Genomic DNA, 19225 nt, shown 5'->3' with positions numbered 1-19225 from the left:
CAGCCATGCAGCTACAGCACTACACTCTGGGGGCATGTACATTGGGGCTCACAGACATGCCGCCAGAGTGTAGCGCTGTAGCTGCCTGACTCGTTTTTTTCTCTCTCTTCGTATCTACAGTGCACGGTGACCTTTGGACACGGAGATCTATGTGAAATCTCGCTGGATTTCTCCTTTAATCTGGTGTTCTTCAGAAGGTTTCAAGCTACTGGCCTGAAAACATTCTTTTTGAAGTATATGGAATTATTTTTTTTTCCTAGTGTACAATGGAAAGTGATCCATTCTGTTCTTAGAGAAAGAAGGGATAATCTTGTTGTCATGGCAACTGGTAAGAGGTTTTATTTATCATTATTTCACAATGGTTTGCGTGTGCACTTGAAGATGTTCATTGGAAACTACAGAATGACACTAATCCTCAACGTATATATTTGCCAAGACTCCATGACTGTTCATTGCTTTGATTATGATCAATTAAATAGTGTTTTGATCTTGCATTCTATAGATGGAAATGCCTAGATTAGCCTAATTACTTAATTGATAGAAGCAGCAAATTCTTGATGTATACCTAACTGGTACACATTAATTTAAATGGTGGCTAAAAATAAAACATAACATATATACATAAATAAAACATGTAACTGAATTGAACTGATTAAATTTTAAGTAGTCTACGACTTGTGAACTACAATTAGGTGTGTCTCCATGTTTGCTAAATGTGCAGACTGATCCAGCTTGTTTTTTGTGAAGGTTATGGGAAGAGTCTGTGCTTCCAGTACCCCCCAGTGCTGTGTGGGAATGTCAGTGTGGTCATTTCCCCCCTCATCGCTCTTATGGAGGATCAGGTACTGCAGCTCCAGTGAGTGATCCCTCTTAATCTCTCTCTCTTTCTCTCTCTCTCTCTCTCTCTCTCTCTCTCTCTCTCTCTCTCTCTCTCTCTCTCTCTCTCTCTGTCTCTTAGACAGGTAATCCATGCTATGGTATCATTAAAGAGCCAAACAGATTGTAATTCTGATTCTGCAAAGTCCACTTGTCTACTAAAGGAACACTTGTTTTCTGACTTGACATTATATTATTTTAGTTATTTATGGTTTCCCTTGCTTTCTGACTCTGTTGCCCAGTCATACCACTTCACACTATTCAATATAAGAAAAATCAGACCTAACCCAACATGCCACCCAGCTCTTGGTACAGACCATGGTTCTGTCTCGCTTCGACTACTGTAATGTCCTCCTAACGGGCCTCCCGGCTTGTGTGGTGAAACCAAAAAGGGCATATGATACCCCACTATGCGTTGAGCTCTTCTGGCTACCCTTAGCTGGCCGCATTAAATTCAAGTCACTAAATGCTTGCCTGCAAAGTGCTGGGTCTGCTCCCACTTACTTAAGTAAGGGATAATGGATGACACAGCGTTCGGTTCACAGAAAGACATGCGCATTCAAACAGGGCCGGCTCTAGGCAGAGGCCAGGGTAACAGATCAATATGCTGACTTGCCTGTTACATCTCATAGCCTAAATGCTGTATCAGAAGCTGCTTTCAGATGTAACCTCCGGAGTATGCGAAGCTTTGTCAAACGGAGGTTCGATCCTTTGGGTGATTCAGATATGACACTAACATGTGTGATATGACACTAACATTTGATTAAAGTTCTCAAGAAACTTGAGGTTGGTGTGTGTGTGAGCCACCTACACATTACTCATCATGCACTGGATCATCTTCAGTCAGCACCAGTCAGAGGCTCCATTCATTGTTTTGCACTTTTACGATGTCACTACAACTACAAAAGTAGACACCTATAAAGTATTTTGATACGAAATACGAAGCCATTTTCTTCAATAAAATACAAATGACAACATACTATTTTGTATTTAAAATACTTATACATGTATCAGAAATACTGCCTATCCCTGGCTGTTGGCTGCAGCAACTCACTAGGTAGTACTGATTTTTCTGTGTTTGTGTTAATTTGCTGATATAATTTAAACGTTTTAATCGCTTAAACGGTCTTGTTTGTAGAACTACTTCTTTCCGCCACATATCAACTCATTTCTCAACTTGCAGGACAAACTGCCGTTAGTAGTTCTAAATGGATTGTTGCTATGGCTAAAGGCCAGTTGTTCCATCTCTCTCGTTGTCAAGTGGGCGTATCCCAGGATTCTGATGAACCTTAGCTTTGAAACATCGCGATTTCACTGCCATGTAACCATGAATGTAACTAGCTAAAAGCGACCTCCTTCATATGCTACAATGTTGCTAGTTCTGAACGTTCTGAACTGTATTTTACAGCTCTGATTAATAAACATTGCATTGCATTAATTTAAACTTCACAAGTTTGGCGAATTAAGTGTGATACGGCCAAAAAACTGGAGCTACTTCACAGGTGTGCAAATCCCCTATGGCTATGTAAGGGATAATGTTTAGAACACCGGTCATTATCGGAAAATAAGTCCCTACAGGGTGAACAGGACCCTGACGCACCAGCGGAGGGGTCTTGCTTTGTTCTGAAGGGATTTATTTTCAGATAATAAATGACTTTCTATACATTATCCCGCTTATTACACGGCTACTTGCCAAAACGAACAATTAAACTCCACATGATATTACTTTACATTTATTTGTTACCGTTTCGTCGTGGCTTTTGCTAAGAAACAAATAGCTCGTAACACACGGTGAACTTGAATCAAACATTCTTTAGAACACAGCTGATCAACCATCTGCTTTCACTTTTGAATGAGGTTCCATTGCAAGAAGTGACCGGACTACTTGTGGAGTGATATGAAAGATGTGAATCAGAGGCACAAAACCCATTTTCCTTGACAGTGGTATGTTATACAAAATTATCAGACCTCCGAACTTTGGGAAGGCCATGCAAGTGAATGGAGCATTCTGTACCATTATGAAGAGCCATTTAATAAGTAAGGGATAATGTATAAAACGCCGGTCGTTATCGTGAAAATAAGTCCCGTACCATATTGACCCATAGTCCTGTTGGTCAAGCTCATCACATGCCGCCCATAGGCAGCTTAAAGCAGACCCATGGGGCAGTGGGGAGTTATTTTCAGTTTCCGTTTTGATGCCCCATGGGTCTGCTTTAAGCTGCCTGTCCATAACTTGTCCTATGTTGTCCCAAATTGTCTCATTCTTTTTCCGATGGGCTGCATGTGGTGAGCTTATACAACAAGGCTATGGGTCAATTTACACTGAACTTACACTTTAATTTGTAGTTCCCCCGTTGGTGGATCAACTTACTAAATGCTACCAGAGCAGGGATTCCCCTCTCTATCTTCAAGAGACTCTTGAAGAACCAACTCTTCCGAGACTACCTTCTCTCCTAACACAACTAACAACCCAACACACCTAACATGAACTTGCCATGCACTACCTTTTTTTCTTTCCTTGGGACTGCTAAATTAATAAATGTAAAATTTCAAGCAGTGTTTTTTGAAGTGCCAATAAAGCTGTGTTTTTACAGTGATCAAATGAAATCACATTTCTTACAGAATGTCCAACATTCCATCTTGTTATCTTGGATCAGCCCAGAAAAATGATGTTTCCGCTGACTTAAGAAAGTAAGTAACCTGTATCATTTTATTTCAAAACAAACATTTCATTAATCACATAACATGCACACCAATGCTCTGAACACATTTTTCAGGGGACACTTTCGAGTGGTGTATATGACTCCAGAATTCTGTTCAGGAAACATACCGCTCCTGGAACACCTCAACAACACCATTGGTAAGTGCTGTCGTATGCTTTTGGACTAATTTCTTTTGCAGTAGTTTGACATGACCATGTACTCTGTATGATCAGTGTGTCAATGATGGAAGATAAACAAAATAGATGGGTCAAATTAATATCAGTAGTATTTCAGGGATGGTTGTTCATTTCCCGTTTCTAGGCCTTTCACTGGTAGCCATTGATGAAGCCCACTGTATATCTCAGTGGGGACATGACTTCAGAAATGCTTACAGGAACCTGGGAAAGCTCAAGAAGGCTCTTCGGAATGTATGTCTGTTTTTCTCATGTAATCAAACACACACACACACACACACACACACACACACACACACACACACACGCTTCAATCTTTGGGTTCAGTTAAATATTGTTAAGTCAGTTTAGGATACTTTTCATTCAGGTTCCAATAGTGGCTCTCACTGCCACGGCCAGCCCTTCTATACGTGAGGACATCGTCAAGTGTCTCCACCTGAAGGATCCCATCATCACCTGCACCACATTTGATCGACCCAACCTTTATCTGGACGTCAACCGAAAGTCCAGCAACATCTTCCAGGACTTCAAGCCTCTCCTTAACAAGAAGAACGGGTTGGTAGCTGTTGGTATTTCATGCTAGCCGTGTTGTCATAATCATGCATTTGTAGGTGATTGTTGTCCTGGATTTCTAGAGTATTTGATAAGAGTGTATGTGTGTGTAACTGTTTGTATGTTTTAAGGGGTGGATATGAGTTTGAGGGCCCTGCCATCGTATACTGCGCTGCTAAAAAGTTGGCAGAACGGGTAGCGGCCGAGCTCACAAAGCTAGAGATCCGCTGTGGAGTCTACCACGCCGGGCTCCAGATCCAACAGAGAAGAGAAACTCAGCACCGCTTCATGAGGGACGAGATCCAGGTAGGTCTCTCCGATAGAGCTACGGGAACCGAAAATACAAAATATCATTCACCACTCACCTGTATGAATGTAGTTTCATTTTGTTTTTACTCTCTTTTATGATTTATGTAGCTGGCTTGCCACCTGATATATATAGAGCCTGCATCAGCAGGGCATAAACACTAGCTAGCAAAGCCTACTTATTGTGCGCAAAGGCTGCATGGTTTGTGTTTGCTGCTTTGGTTTGCTTTTGATGTTGTAGTAGTATCCAATGTCATGTTGTTTAGTTTTAAGGCGTATGGTTAACTGTTGTTTGGCCACTGCGGGAAATCCCTTACAAGGCATTTGACACCTCCTGTGTATAATTAAAATACACAATTTACTATTGATGTATATATATCTACATCAATATTTAGAGAGATGAGTTAAGTTTTATGATATTATTATGTTTAATATGCAACAATCTGAAGAACACCCTAAGCCACTGTCCTTTTTCTTTAACACACAATTTACTTTATTTTCACAGTGATTCCCCATTGGGAGATAAGAACAGGTCCTTGTAGCCTTGTATGACTTTGGCATCATAGACAGACGTTATCAGTGTTCTCTTTTGCATCCCAATTTGCATCTTGCATCATCGTTTGCATCTTTTCCACCACAAGGCTACCCAGGAGACTGTACCGTTGCACATAATATCCACCTGCTTTATGCACATGAAGTCCACATGGGTTTTTTTCTTCCAGTGCATCGTTGCCACTGTGGCTTTTGGTATGGGCATTAACAAGGCTGACATCCGCAAAGTCATCCACTACGGGGCGCCTAAAGAGATGGAGTCCTACTACCAAGAAATCGGAAGAGCGGGAAGAGATGGCCTACCAGCTGCATGTCATGTGTTGTGGGCACCTCAGGACATGGCCTTGAACAGGTGATGCACACTCATAGTCAAATGTTACCGATTAATAATCTGTCAGTAGCTACTACAGATTAATAATATTGTTGTTTTTTGATTGCATAGTAATAAGCTGCTGTGTAGTCATTCAGACTCACAATATGAACCCATATTTCTGGGTGAAGCTTATTTGCTTGTCGGTGAAGAGGAATTATTGCAGTGTGCAATGAATGAAAATATTCTTTGTCCTCCTAACATGTTCTCATATTCAAATCAGGTGTCTGAAAAATGGATTTCCAAAACACGGTTTTGAATAGGGTTTTGAATGGCCAACATTTGGTGAACCAAAGGTTATCCGCAAATGATTGTACGGTATTACTCAAGTCCCTGTTTTCTTGTCCTCTTAACAGATTTCTGCTAAACCAGACCAACAGTGATAAAATGAGGATTTATAAAATGCAGATGATGGCCAAGATGGAGAAGTATCTGAACTCAACTAGATGTAGAAGAAAGTAGGTTGATTGTGCCCCTTATGTTAATGTTTGCTTTGATTATAGCATGTGCTTTGAATAGAGAGCAACATATTTTTGTTTGTGTGTTAGTTATATTGTTTGTTTTGGGGGAAGGCCTTGTATATACAGAGCGTTCCATTTTGTTAAGGCCAAAGGTCTCTGTATACAAACCACTTTCCAACGCAGAATAGCCTGGATGTTCTCCACCAGATCTATCATGGCCTTTCTTTTCATCCTCTCATTGATTTATTGCCCAATAATGTAAACTAAAGGGATTTATTTATTTGTGTAAACTCTGTCTAACTCTGATGCCATTTCTCTCCTTGAAGGCTGATTCTGTCCCATTTTGAAGACAAGCAGCTACGGAAAGTTACGTCAGGGATCTTGGGGACCAACAAGTGCTGTGACAACTGTAAATTGAGGTGTGTAAATGAGTTACTAGCAGGTGTGAATGATTTAAATATGGGTTACCGTGTCAGACAGGAAGCAAATATGGCCATGTAGACAATACTGTGATTGTTGTCCTGAAGAGCTATTGCAAATGCATTTGAGGAAACATGCTCTCCATCAATATAGGTCTTTCATTGTTGATCCATTCTGTGTCTAGTATAGACCTTTTTAAAGGAAAGACAAATGCTGTGCTATTAGGAGAAGTTGAATATAACACAGTAAGAATTTACCTATATTGATATTAAGTCCCTGTCATGCATATTATCTATGTGGCCCAGAGCTTTTCTTGCTGGTGTTTTAAATAGTCCCACAACTTGTGTTGTGTTTGATCGATCTCTTAATGTGGTTGTCTGTAAAATGACTCTTGGGTTATTTCTGTAGCTCTACCAGGTCAGTTCTCAGTCCCAGCAAGGCTGACCCTGAGCAAAGCATGCAAGACTTTGGTGAAGGCGCCTTCCAGTTACTGGGTGCAATTGATTCTCTTGGGGAACGTTTTGGGGTGACTGTCCCCATCCTCTTTCTCCGAGGCTCTGTAAGTGCTGTCATACTATCTCAATTCAATTATTCAGTTACAATTATTACATTATACTTCATCATCATATGCATAAGCGGTTACTGTTCATTCATTTCATTTAGCAGGTATTTCCCCCAAAGTTCTGATATGCAGGACAACTGTGTAAGCAATGTTCCTGGGCAATATTTCTGAGGCATGTTTTATAGTTTACATTGTTATCCAGCACATCCAGAAATTACAAAGTCTCTTCATCCTTCTAAACATTACCCTCTCACATAGGAATCTTCCAGTTTTTTCCTACACAATGTCTCCCTTATCCATACCCAAACCAGTCTGGACTAATATTTGAGATAACCGGTCATAATAGAGAACATAGCCTTGTACGTGGTGAGAGTCAGTGTCAGGAATTTAGAGGCTTCCCCATTCCTCAAGGCCCAAGTGCAGGTGCTCATCTGGTGGTAATTCTCAAATAACAGTGAGAGTGCCATCCCCCACCAGGCTCTTAGTTACTGTTTGAGGCAGAAGCCTCAGATAAACATGACCTTGACATACCATTCACCTCTTCTCACAGATTTGAACACATAACACTCTTTTACAGGGGAACAATATGTACAGAGATGAGCACACAAAGAAAACAAATTAAACGTACAGGAGAGGTGTATAATTCATCAAATCATATGAAATTTTTCCTGGAGATCATTAATCTTCAGTGGGTAACTTTTCATGAGCATCCAATCAGAACACAAGGAGCCAATCATGTGATTGCCTGACAACATAGTTTAAAATGTTACTGTGGGAAGTTCACACATGTATTTACCAAATAAGAAGTTTGCCTGAAGTGTTTTCTAAATTCTTAGCAAGAAGTGTTTTTTTTTTTGTTTTTTTTTGTTTTTTGTCCGTTGCTGGATTCAGACTGCACAGAAAGTTCCAGAAAAGTACAGACGGCTTCCTTTGTTCGGTGCAGGGAAGACTGTGCCTGAGGCCTGGTGGAAAGCGCTGGGCCGTGCCCTGGTCCTCGAGAGCTACCTGGCAGAGTGCTCCGGCTACAACAAGTTCACCACCCTCTGCAAAATCACCCCCAAGGTGACTCTCTCAAGGCATTGCAGGGAATGCATGGACATTGTTTGCTTTAAGTTATGCACTTGGCACTCACCCTCATGGCTATATGTAATGTCCTCAGTTGATATTTGCTCAGAATGTACAGTTTTACAAACGTTAAAATTTAAATTTTGGGTGTCTCTTTAAAATTCCTGTTGGCTGTTGACTAAACTGGTGGTTTAACGTAATTGACCCTGCCTGTGTGTTGTTCTCATGGCCAGGGCAGAACATGGTACAGCAAAGCAAAGGTTGGCAGCCAGAGAACCCTCCTGCTTCAGCCCAATCAGGATCTGCATGTCAGGGCCTCGGCTCCCAGGTAACGCCCCTTCCTGCGTAGGAGTACCGAAACCAAGTGGAGGCACTGAAGGCAGTCTTAGGAACACAATGCAGTTCTTTTTTTTTTTTTTTTTTAATTACATTACATTTGGCTGACGCATTTTTAGCCAAAGCGACTTACATATGTCAACTATATTACAAGGGATTACATTGTCCCCGGAGCAACATGGGGTTAAGTGCCTTGCTCAAGGGCACAACGGTGGAAGCCGGGAATTGAACCGACAACTTTCAGATTAGGCTACTGCACGCTAGCCCAGTTCCTTAACCGCTACACTACCACCGCCCATTCTTTCTTTTGCCATAAAATAACGGCTTCAAACTCATTCTGATGCTACACAGACTTTTATAGTAATACGTAGAATGAAGTCTGATATGCTTGATATTACACAAGTTAAAGTTGTTGATTATGTAGGATAATGACTCAAAGTTGTTCTTTTATTGTGTTCCTTTAAATAATGTGTTTAGACTCTCTGTCTGTTGTCAGAGACACATGATACATGGGTGTTGTCAGTTTCCTCTTTCTTAGGGTTACGCTTTAGAGACATTAAAGAGAGGGCCATCACACATCACAAGGACTAAACTCATGCAGTATCTCCCTCTATTTTTCTTATAATGTTGCCCATTTGATGTTTGGAAAACAAAGGTGGAAAGACCACCTTTGCTTTGGAGAATAAGATAATCCCCCACCCTCAAGTTTCAAGTCATGGAAAGATGCCACATAGAGGTGCTAGCTTGCCATTGTAGTTGGTTTTCATTTTTCATCTTCAAAGTCATTTGTAATATACATTTGCAGTCTCTTGTGAATCTGATCTTAACTTTTTCTTCTTAGAAAGGTGCTGGGTGCCCATACTCTGTTTCTTAAATCAGATTATGTGTTTTTGTAGACAAAATACTGAGACAACAAACATTAGGAGCCAGGCGCCAACCGTTGCATCAGAATCTCCTCAGGTATGTGTTTTACATGTGTATGGTCTGTTGTGCTCATGTTTATACTGTTGTTTATAGTATTTTAATAATATAGTACACAAGTGTTCATGCTCACAGGAAACCCACTCTTTACTGTTTCAGAGGGCCGGTATATTTTCCAGGACTGCATCCAGTCCGCCTGTTAATAAAGTGGGCAGTTCCTCCAGGTAATAACACAGCCCAATTGCATAAAGGGCAGGATGTTCTCTGTCTGAGATGCCACTAATAAGTTATTGAACACTTTGAAGTTTACTGCTTTTAAATCTGTAACCCCTTTACCGCAAAAATGCACCCAAATCCATACAGTGATGCAACCAAATTCATGTACTTTCTTGTGAGATTCTGTCAGATCTAAAGTGATGGCAAAGGGGCTTCCATTTGAAGCAACACCAAAGAGTTTTTTGTACCTTGAAATAATGTTTCCAAAATCGTTTCAGTGGTTCATCAACTCGTACCACGGTGAACGGCACTTCTGCATTCGCTTTGTGTCCCTCTATCGGCTATAACCGCACTATGTAAGTTTGCCAGATCGGGTAGCGCGGATCTGTAGTTCGGTGGAATGAGACATAAGAAACTACAAATTAGACTTGCTTCTGATGTCGCAATACATCATACTTTCATAAAATCATGCAACATACTCTACCGTGTCTGTGGACATCGCTATTTGCAAAGTTGGTGCTGGATAAACAAATACCGTGCGTGCTACAGAGGAAAAGTGCTTTAGTGTTGCTTTAACAATGAAAGAAAAGTGGATAGCTCATTTCAATCAATGTTTTCAAATTGGTGCTTATTCTTTGTGACTTAAATTGCTGTGCATCTGTTTGGCCAGGAGTGGAAATCTTTGTTGTGGTCATTTCACGCTCGCATGCATACAGTACCTGCTTACCTGTAGCCTTTAACCTTCAGCTAATCTAATCGGTTTTAATGTCTTTGACCCAATGGATTTTCCGGTCTGTTAGTTAACTGTCTGTCCTCTTTGGCCTTATGGTGTATCTCCACGCAGGACGCTCTCCAGACCCATGGCCCTCCCAGCCCCCAAACCCCAGCCTCCGCCTGTTTCTGCCAGAGATCTGGAGCTTCAGGTAGCGTCATCACTTTTACTTTTTCAGAGCAAAACAGTAAAGGATATAGCCTGGGAACCAGACCTCTCTCAGAACTCATTGCACCCCTGGAATTCGAAAATGAACGGATCAGGTCCGGACCCATTCTTGTTGACACTTGCGTGCGTGCCATGTTGAAACTTCAGTACTGGACACAGTGAAGGGGTATCGGTGTCACTTACGTTCAGTAAAAGTCCAAACATGTCCACAGTGTTGAAACCCATGAATATGATTTCTGTTTGAGAAGATTTGATAGTAGGACAAGTGCGGCTTACAATGCCTGGCACAGGAAGAGAGAAGGGTGGGAGTATTTATTAAGTCTGAAAATTGTACACAGTGAGTTCACAGGATGTTTGGCTGCCAGCTCATACTCCTTTATTGATATGATTGAATATGACCGTTCATCAGTTCTCATGCACTCATACGTGTGTAGGCATCTTCCTGCATCTTTTGTCTTGTGTGTCAATGTCTTGTGTGTGGAGCGCTCTGGGTTGCACTCTGTGCATGTTAAATGAGCTATACAAATAAAACTGACTTGACATGACTTGACTTGACTTGACTAGTCATGAAGAGGTTGCCTCTGAATTTTCACACAGCTATTTATTTCCCCCTAGCAGAGGAGTTGCTGCAGTGTTATTTGAAATATTTACCTCAAACTGGCTCAACAACATTTTGCTCTCGCCCAACATGACTGCCGCCATTGTCTTTTTGCATTAGACAACTTTACAAAAAATAAATAGTAATAACATTGCTGAAATGTATTAGATGGTGTAGAACTCTTTGTGTAGCCATCCTGTTGGAGTGATCAGGGAGGGAGGTTCTCTAGAGTATCATGACTACATTTATTACCAGGTTGTTTGGTAGGACTAGGTGTTACAAGTACTTGATAATACAGCTTATAACAGGCTCCAGCAACTCCTACCTGAATCTCAACTCGAAGTGGTAACGCAATATGAAAAGGGGAGCGGTGATCAGAAGGGTGTTTGTGTCACAGTCTGTGTTCCACATCACACTCTGTCTTGTGTCTGTCACACTCTTGGCCCGTTTTTTTAGTAGTAATTTCAAAGTTTCTGAGATTTGCATATGGAGGAAACAGCCGTGTTTCAGGTACTTGGTAGTTCTGTGGCCATGCACCGATCTCTCCTTATTCAGCAAAGCCCAGGTGAAAACTGTCTCCCATTCTATGTCTGCTTAAAGGAGTGGTAGAAAACCACTGTTAACCACAGTTATCATCAAGTCTTAAGACATTTGAAAATTACACCAATACACTCGTCAGCTCAGTAATGCTTCCCTTTTGTGCCCATCAGACTGAGCTGTATGGTAAGCTGGTTTATGAGCGACAGAAGCTGGCTAGTCTGAGGGATATCCCACCTGCCATACTAGCTACCAACAAGATCCTCTTGGACATGGCAAAGACCAGGTACAGCATGCACCAGAAAGACCTGCAGTGTATAAATGAAGAGTTTGGTTCCACCATTTAATGAATTTTCATAAATATTGTTTTACATTTTGTTCTCCAAGTTATTTCAGTAGAACTGTAAAGGGGTATTGTTATTTGATTTATCTTTCCTCAATCAAAACAACACAACTTCAATTTGATATTACCTGAAATACACAATTAAATAGCCTGACTTTTTAATGTTTTTAAAAACGGAGTTATAGCGTTTTTGGAACCAAACTCTTCACTGCCGCAATGTATCTCCTTTTCCCTTCAACCTGCTGCGGTTGTGTCTGCCCTGTAGGCCGTGCACAGCGGCGAGCCTGAAGCAAGTGGACGGGGTGAGCGAGGCCAAGTCCATCATGCTGCAGCCGCTGCTGCACACCATCGTACAGTTCTGCAAGACTCACGGCCTCCAGGTACGCCAGCGAGCACCTCACAGCCCCAATCAGAGAAAGAACCAGGAACGACGAGATAGACCTGTCTTACCTGTTTACCTGAAAACATTAGTATTCATGTTTTTTTTATTGTTATTATTTGCTCCACTGGAAAATAGCTTGCTAGATTTTTTTCCTCTCAGTTTTTTTTGCACGTTGGTTATGATCATATCGGAAGTCCATGTCTTGTATGTCCATATATGTAGATCTCATCTTTACAACTTGGCGGGTCAAGGTTTTTTGTCACATTGTGCCACTTTATCTGAACATAGTGTACTGCTTACTCACTTCCGTGCTTATCACAGATGCACAATCTGGTACACATACCTGTTTTACTGCCTGCTCTCCCACTAGTCACTACAAGCTTGCTAAGGTGGTTTAGCTATCACACAATCAGCGCACAGCTTTCTCATGGTCATGGAAATCCTGGAGAAGTCACAGAATTTTAAAACAACAATTTACCAGGCCAGGAAAAGTGCCTGTTCAAACATGCTATTCCTGTTTGAAAGCTTAACTACATGCCCACAGGTAGGCCTGGTTTAAAATAGGATGATAGGGAAGAACATAATTCCAGCTAAGCATTCAGTAATGAATACTGAATATTATATTGTAATATAATAAATGTGCAGTGAGCAGATCAAAATGACATAAGCCTAACAGCTGTTTTGAGTTAAAGCTGCAGTTGGCAAGATTGTTTTGATCATATTCACTGAAACCGATACTATGCTCCGACAGAACAACATAAATCAGCCAGTTTTAGAAAAAAAACGTCTACCTCCACCTAGATCCTGTTATTTGTGTCAGTATTTCAAAGTGTCAGTTTCTTGCATATTATTTTTACGTTGTTTTGAATAGCCACTGCATACCTCTGTTTATTGGTGTGGTGTTGCAAAATCATTTTATGCAAGCAAACTGCATTCAGGGGGTCTTTATTGTTGAGTTCTAAAACTGATAGTTCCGGTCCTTGATTGTGATTGGCTGAATCACATTCGATGCCGTTGTAATATCCAGCACAAACATACACCTTGACCGCATTCCGTTCTATATTACTGCGCTACCATAACTTGATACAAAAGCTGCGTCTCGACGTTGCTTGGCAACCATTCAGATAGAGGAATATATTTCTTGGCGGAAGAATGATTATCTATGAATAAATCATTACCTTTCTTGTTGCTTTACCCGCTAGCGCGTCGTGCCTAACAACACCCCTTAGCTGTTGTAGAATCAGCGTAACCTACGGCCTCTCGGGGCTTATTGCTTAAGTCAGACATGATAATAATCCACACATCTTGCACTCGCTTAACTTTTTACCTGTGTACATTCGGTTCTGCCAAAGCTACTGGTGGGGCAGCCGTGGCCTACGGCCTACTAGCCGTGGTTAGCGCTTCGGACTTGTAACCGGAGGTTTGCCGGTTCGAACCCCGACCAGTAGGCACGGCTGAGTATAGTATACTTGTAAAGCCCCGCTTCTGTCATTCTGTGATCTGCCTTCTAGATGAGCATCCCATCAACAACAGCATCTTCTGCTCCTGCCCAGACTTGTCCCTCAGTGGGCAGTGCTGCGCCCGTCATTATGCCAGACAGCCAGCTCACCACCTACAAACTCTTTCAACTGGAGGGCAAAACACTGGTAAGAGAGAGGTCTTTCATGTTTGTTTCAACATCTTTGTAGGCTTGTTAATTAGTATTAAGAAGCTAGTGGACTGACGATGGAAGGGTTGGGGGAGGAGAAGCACTAAGGTAAGGATAGATGTTCCTGGTCACATGTGCATTTCAAAAAGGCATACCAAGGGTCTGTGCCAAAATCAATTAGCCTAATGCCTAATTCTCCTGTAATTTCACATCAATAACACAAATATATTTCTATGTGAATGTCATGTTTATCTACGTTTGTAAACATACAGTAAGCACGTGCTGTGGTCTACTTTTATCACTAAACAATGTATACAATGCAAGCTTTCTAGCTGTTGGTAATTATCTTAAGCCTTCTTGGGTTCCACTGTAAAACGTAACTGGTGTGGGTGTGTGGTGTCCTTTGACGTGCCCAGAGGCAGGTGTGTGACCTGCGTAGCCTGCCCCTCTCGGTGGTGGAGTGCCACCTCCTGCAGGCCCTGAGCGCCAACCACCCGCTGGACTTGGAGAGAGCCGGCCTCACATCCCACGTCCGCACCACCATCACTCGCATCATCACCTCCCCTCCCATCAACTCAGGTATCAACACTGCTCTCTGTATCAGAGAGCAGGTATCTCTCTGCTCTACTCTAGAAGAGTATCGTTCTAGCTAATATGAATGAAGATGTCCATACATAAATTATAACGACAACGACATGAACGGTATTGTTGGGGATCACTTTCAGAACGGTTTTGAGATCGAGAAAAAGCTGACAGCCAATCAGAATCCATCAAAATTTTGCCATCACATTCATCAACATGAGGAGAGACTTTCCTTATAGTTGGTCGGTGTGGATGCTTTTCATTCATCAACACGAAGAAAGACTTTCCTTATCGTTGGTCGGTTTGGATGCTTTTATGGTTACAGTTGCAGTTATCTTTATAGTTATCGTTCCTGGGGTGAACCTGGTGTGGTCCTTAACTTTATTGGCCCCAGGAAGTCCATTTGTCTTGAACCTCAAGTACCACTCACAGCTTTTTGCAATCAAGACATACATTAGTGCAACATAATAAGACACAGAGGAGAACAGACAAATAGGTGTACAGACCGTCTATGCTTTGTATACTGCACGTCATGTTCGGCGAATTGAGATCACAGGCAGCACACACGCTGAATTGCCCTGAAATGGAATTTGTGGTTTGGTGAAAAGTTCTGCGTGAGGTGCATTTTGAATTCCACAGTTGACACTAGCTCTGTATCCTTTTCAGACCTGAGTGATGTGAAGGCTATCCGAGCCCAAGTGCCTGAGGAGATCAGCACCTTCCTGATGCGCCTCACCGTGACTCTGCTCCTGAGGGAGGGACTCCCGCATGGAGCTGCCGGCAGCAGCAGCCAGGCCTCCAGGAATGAGCCTGCTTGGATCGAGCCAGAGGTGGGCTCCACTGGATTCTACAGACCCTTTCGATCTGGGGCTAGTTTCACAAAAATAGACTTTGACTAGATAGTTAGACTTCATATAGGTATCTAAATTAAACCGTTGCACAAAGCAGTTTAGCTCTTGACTATCTGAAGTGGGACTATAGTGCAATGAATTCTGGATAAAGTAAGACTCTTTTCAAAATGAAAAACATGGCTGCCTGAGTAACCTCATCTAACCAACTCAACTCGATTTTACTCAAGCAAAACATGCTTGCTTTAGGTGAAACAAGATGAATAGGGCACATATGTTTTTACAAATGACACTTCAGATGTGGTATTTTCATCCTCTACAGTGTATAGGTCTTCCTTAATTAATTTGTTTTAGATCAGCAAGAATAGGCTAGACTTGGCTAGGTTACACATTTCCAACTGAAATCAGTTGTGGAATCAAGATAACATAGTATCTAAACTAGCCTGAGGGTAAGGTGTCTAAAAAAGTAAATCAGTCTTTATTTTTGTGAAACAGTCTAACTTGCATTAGACTAGTATATGGGCGAAATTAAGACTGGTGTAACACTATAGACTAGTCTTAAATAGTTTTGTGAACCGGCCCGTTCCTAGAGGGTTTCCGTTTGAAACATTCAAAACCATCGCAGATACTTTGAAATTGAAATGAATCAGACTTCAGCGTAAATGCTCTACAAATTACCGGTAGCTCAATGTTGATGTCTGTGTAACCTTTTATGCAGTTAAAAGGGTCTATATTCATGCTTCTCTATGTAACACTCATCAAAGATAGTCTAAACATTTGTGTGTTTGGTCATGTGTCTTTGCATATGCCATTTCCATGAAGTCTCTAACCAAGACAGTTACAGTATGTTCACTATTTTAACCATATATTTGGATTAAACAAGATGTAAATGGTAGCAATGGTCAATCTTGACCAGTAGAGGGCAGCAACATCCTACACCAGACATATAGATTATAACCAGACAGCGGCCATTGGACAAGATGCCCGTAAAATGAGGTTGTTGCTATTTGACCCCTGTTTGTGATTTGTCGTTTGACTGTGATCTTTTAAAATGGTCCTTGTTGTTTGGCTTTGAAACTAAACAATGTGGTTGCTGTTAACTGGCTTCATTTGAGTGTACTTAACAAAAGTGTTGAGTTTATCCCTATATCCCTGACATTTAACTTGTCACAATTAAGTTGCACATTACATCATAGGTGCTCCTATCAAGATAGGTCTAAATCATAAACATGTAAGATTGGTCAGCATTTCATAACTAGCAGCCTGTTCAGAATCCCCACAGGTAACCAAGCCTATATTTTTCCACTTACTCAGTTTTCCACAAACACATTTGATGGCTCTGTCTCTTTAGACAGTTCTTAGTTTTAATCTGTTTTCCCTATATAAAGGGAGAAGTAGACATGCCCAGAGCGACTGCACTTAAGTTATTTACTTAAGTGTTAGGCAAATTGAGTCCTGGAATTTCTGCTCATCCGTTCCATGTACCACTTTGCTCAACGGCAGGCTATAGCAGCCCAGTAGTATCTCTTCTTTCCAAGTAAACCTCAAGAAAAGGAATTTGTAGAGATGTAATTGTCATGGACAATAATGATCATTCACGACCAGCAGAGGGAGCCAGCATCCTGTAAGCTTAAATATTTAATAGGTTTTCTGATTGAGATTAGTGACCTTGGCTTTTATTCAGCATCGTCTTGTTCTTTTGGTCTGTCTATACTACCATCTGCTCTTTGGAAAGTACCATTTTTTGTACTGAATTTTCTAGAACCACAGCGGCCTTGAAGCCGTCACACAATTATACATTTGAGCTGGTGCAAGCAAAGTTTAGATTGTCCAGATTTAAACTTTTTTCAGAAATGCAACATTGCTTTGTCAAGTATGGGTGTCCACCCACATTTTTGACAGGATCATGTGTTAAAGACTCCCATCTTCTGATTATGATTCACTAAGATCATTGCAAGGAAGAGGAACATGCTGCAATGTAATTCTAATAATTCATCAATGTATATAAGACAGTGTAAGTGGAGAGACTTCAAAGGGACACGCTCGTGTCTTTTCCTGTCCCAGTGATGTCATCATGAATTCATGTTTCCATTTCTTATATGGGGGATTAATCCAATCATGGAATGGGATATCCCTGTTTTTTTTTGTACTTTCCAGCATGCATAATACCAGTCTCTCCATGAAGAAGACGATCCATAACTTCTAATGGCGTGATCAGTCGTCACCTCATAAAACCTACATTAAGAGAGGGGAGATTTTAAAGGCCAGCACGACATCTGGCGCCTCCTCTCAGACTGATTACTGCAGACCTATTTTCTTAGCGCATCTCAGCCACAGATGTAGAGTCAAGGCATTGCCCATGTCTTCCACCCCTCCCCTTTCCTCTGGGATTGTCTCTGGATGTTCCCTCTGTCTGAGGAGGAATCTTTAGTGCCCTTTCTCCCTTCTTGGCGCAATGGGATAGGATAGGATGGAAGCGTCAGCAGTAGGTGTGGATTGATATTGATCTGGTCTGCGATGCCATTGATCTGGTCTGCCAACAGCATTTGAATACAGCTCAGCATGTTGTTATTGTTGTTTTCCCCCCCAGAAGTTTTGGCGTTTGACTCCAAGTGTGGAAGTTCCTTTGGAATAGCCTTTACTAAGCACCTCACTGTTCTGAGGAAGGGAATAGAAAGCATAGTGTTTGTTTTTTGGCACATAGTGTGGTAGGCAGCACCTTGGCCCATTCTGAATTAAAGGAACTTTCTATCTGTGAGGCTCCCACACCTCAGAGAAGGACCCACAGATGGATTTTCATGTGCTCCCCATTTGATTCAGCACTGCATTCCAAAGCCATTCCAGTCCGCTCCACTGGTGTCCCCATGGAATTCCGAGATGAGTTTGGATTATGCTGTGAAATGCAGACTCACTATCTGTGGCCCTCATGCCTCTTCCAAGCCCCTACACCCATGCTGATCCGTGCGGCAGCTAAACAAATCCATAGTTTCCTCTCCGGAACCACATTCCATCTGTCGGCATTCCATTGTGATCGTAAAGGCCGTAAATCTACCACTTATACGATACAACAGTGAAAGAAAGAGAGGGAGACAGATAGACAGAGAGAAACAGACCGAGAGACAGATATAGGGATAAAAACATGTGGTTGTATCTCCTTTCTCCTCCTTTGAAACTTATTTGTTTAATGATGATGATGATGATAATGGTGATGGTTCCCTGCAGGACAAGCCCATACAAGCCTCCAAGCCTCTACCTCCGAGAACTGCACCCCCACCGGACCCCAAACCGGCATTACAGCCTCCTCTCCTCAGGCCTCCTCCCCAGGCTTCCACCGTCCTGCCAGCCCTGGACGAGATGGACGGCAGTGAAGATGACCTCTTCAGCGAGATGCCCATGCCAGAGGTAAACCCTTAGAATAGCCACTCACAGCATGGGCACTGAGGAGAACTTGGCGATCACTGATACTGCCCCTAGCCTCCTAGACATCCTTAGTTTGTCCATGCTTATCTGAGGGGCAGAGTGACAGCACTTTTCCTATAAGTTAATATTTTAAGCACGTCTTAAGACAAAGAGACATGCCTGTAATTAAGACAAATATGCATAACATAATTAAGACATGCAGTATTTTGCTGTACTTGTACTACCTGTAGCCTTTAATTCAATTTCAGACATTTGGGAGTATTTTTCCCCAACAAGACAAAAGTTGTATCGCAGCTTTGGGTAATCGACTGAGTTAATTCAACGTTAACTGCTCTCTAAATAAGCAGTGTGCCTGAAAGCACTTTCTGTCCTGATTGGAATTTCCGTTGCAATA

At 41.8% G+C, this 19225-nt stretch overlaps 1 protein-coding gene across 1 annotated transcript in view; it reads left to right on the top strand.

Moving 5' to 3' along the window:
- wrn (WRN RecQ like helicase) overlaps positions 1 to 19225 on the top strand; it is a 35257-nt gene that overhangs the window by 8410 nt on the left and 7622 nt on the right. The window contains exons 13-34 of the mRNA XM_076284482.1: positions 261 to 328; positions 748 to 856; positions 3499 to 3567; positions 3654 to 3736; positions 3900 to 4006; positions 4140 to 4327; positions 4456 to 4630; positions 5353 to 5534; positions 5909 to 6010; positions 6340 to 6432; positions 6842 to 6992; positions 7887 to 8057; positions 8294 to 8388; positions 9293 to 9356; positions 9477 to 9541; positions 10378 to 10456; positions 11782 to 11894; positions 12217 to 12331; positions 13845 to 13979; positions 14398 to 14560; positions 15230 to 15393; positions 18634 to 18813. Coding sequence (XP_076140597.1) covers positions 261 to 328; positions 748 to 856; positions 3499 to 3567; positions 3654 to 3736; positions 3900 to 4006; positions 4140 to 4327; positions 4456 to 4630; positions 5353 to 5534; positions 5909 to 6010; positions 6340 to 6432; positions 6842 to 6992; positions 7887 to 8057; positions 8294 to 8388; positions 9293 to 9356; positions 9477 to 9541; positions 10378 to 10456; positions 11782 to 11894; positions 12217 to 12331; positions 13845 to 13979; positions 14398 to 14560; positions 15230 to 15393; positions 18634 to 18813 — 2671 coding nt within the window. The remainder of the gene's footprint in view (positions 1 to 260; positions 329 to 747; positions 857 to 3498; positions 3568 to 3653; positions 3737 to 3899; positions 4007 to 4139; positions 4328 to 4455; positions 4631 to 5352; positions 5535 to 5908; positions 6011 to 6339; positions 6433 to 6841; positions 6993 to 7886; positions 8058 to 8293; positions 8389 to 9292; positions 9357 to 9476; positions 9542 to 10377; positions 10457 to 11781; positions 11895 to 12216; positions 12332 to 13844; positions 13980 to 14397; positions 14561 to 15229; positions 15394 to 18633; positions 18814 to 19225) is intronic.

The sequence above is a fragment of the Alosa pseudoharengus genome, unplaced genomic scaffold, assembly GCF_046254945.1.
Source record: "Alosa pseudoharengus isolate Yale_2024_CS ecotype anadromous, Long Island Sound unplaced genomic scaffold, YU_APseudo_1.1 YU_APseudo_1.1_scf_14, whole genome shotgun sequence".
NCBI classification, from domain to species: Eukaryota; Metazoa; Chordata; class Actinopteri; order Clupeiformes; family Clupeidae; genus Alosa; species Alosa pseudoharengus.
The sequence above is the reverse complement of the archived record's forward strand: the minus strand, read 5'-3'. Positions and strand labels throughout refer to the sequence as shown.